Below are 263 nucleotides of genomic sequence, written 5' to 3'. Positions count from 1 at the left end.
TCCCTTTTTTGATACTGCTCCTCACCCGTCAACTATAAAAATGCATTTTATTAAAATAAATTATCATAGAAGTCTTCAGTATAAACCCCGCCCTTTCCCCCTTTACAGCAAGTGGGGGCAGGTCGAAGGCGCCATCGCCGTCGGCCTTTGGTCAAATCTCTCCCGGGTTTGTTATTCCGCTCCCTCACCCTCAGGGAAACCAAAGCACCCCTGGGTTTTCGAGTACTGCGCCCAGGGGAAACTGCCCCCCGAAGTGAGTGTTC

General features: G+C 50.6%; 1 protein-coding gene across 1 annotated transcript in view; it reads left to right on the top strand.

Moving 5' to 3' along the window:
- Positions 1-263, top strand: part of LOC119591913 (metabotropic glutamate receptor 3-like) — a gene marked incomplete at its 3' end in the record, with an annotated part of 20,212 nt that overhangs the window by 13,371 nt on the left and 6,578 nt on the right. The window contains 1 exon segment of the mRNA XM_037940667.1: positions 239-253. Coding sequence (XP_037796595.1) covers positions 239-253 — 15 coding nt within the window.

This window comes from Penaeus monodon, chromosome 29 (genome assembly GCF_015228065.2).
Source record: "Penaeus monodon isolate SGIC_2016 chromosome 29, NSTDA_Pmon_1, whole genome shotgun sequence".
In the NCBI taxonomy this organism is placed as follows: Eukaryota; Metazoa; Arthropoda; class Malacostraca; order Decapoda; family Penaeidae; genus Penaeus; species Penaeus monodon.
The sequence above is the reverse complement of the archived record's forward strand: the minus strand, read 5'-3'. Positions and strand labels throughout refer to the sequence as shown.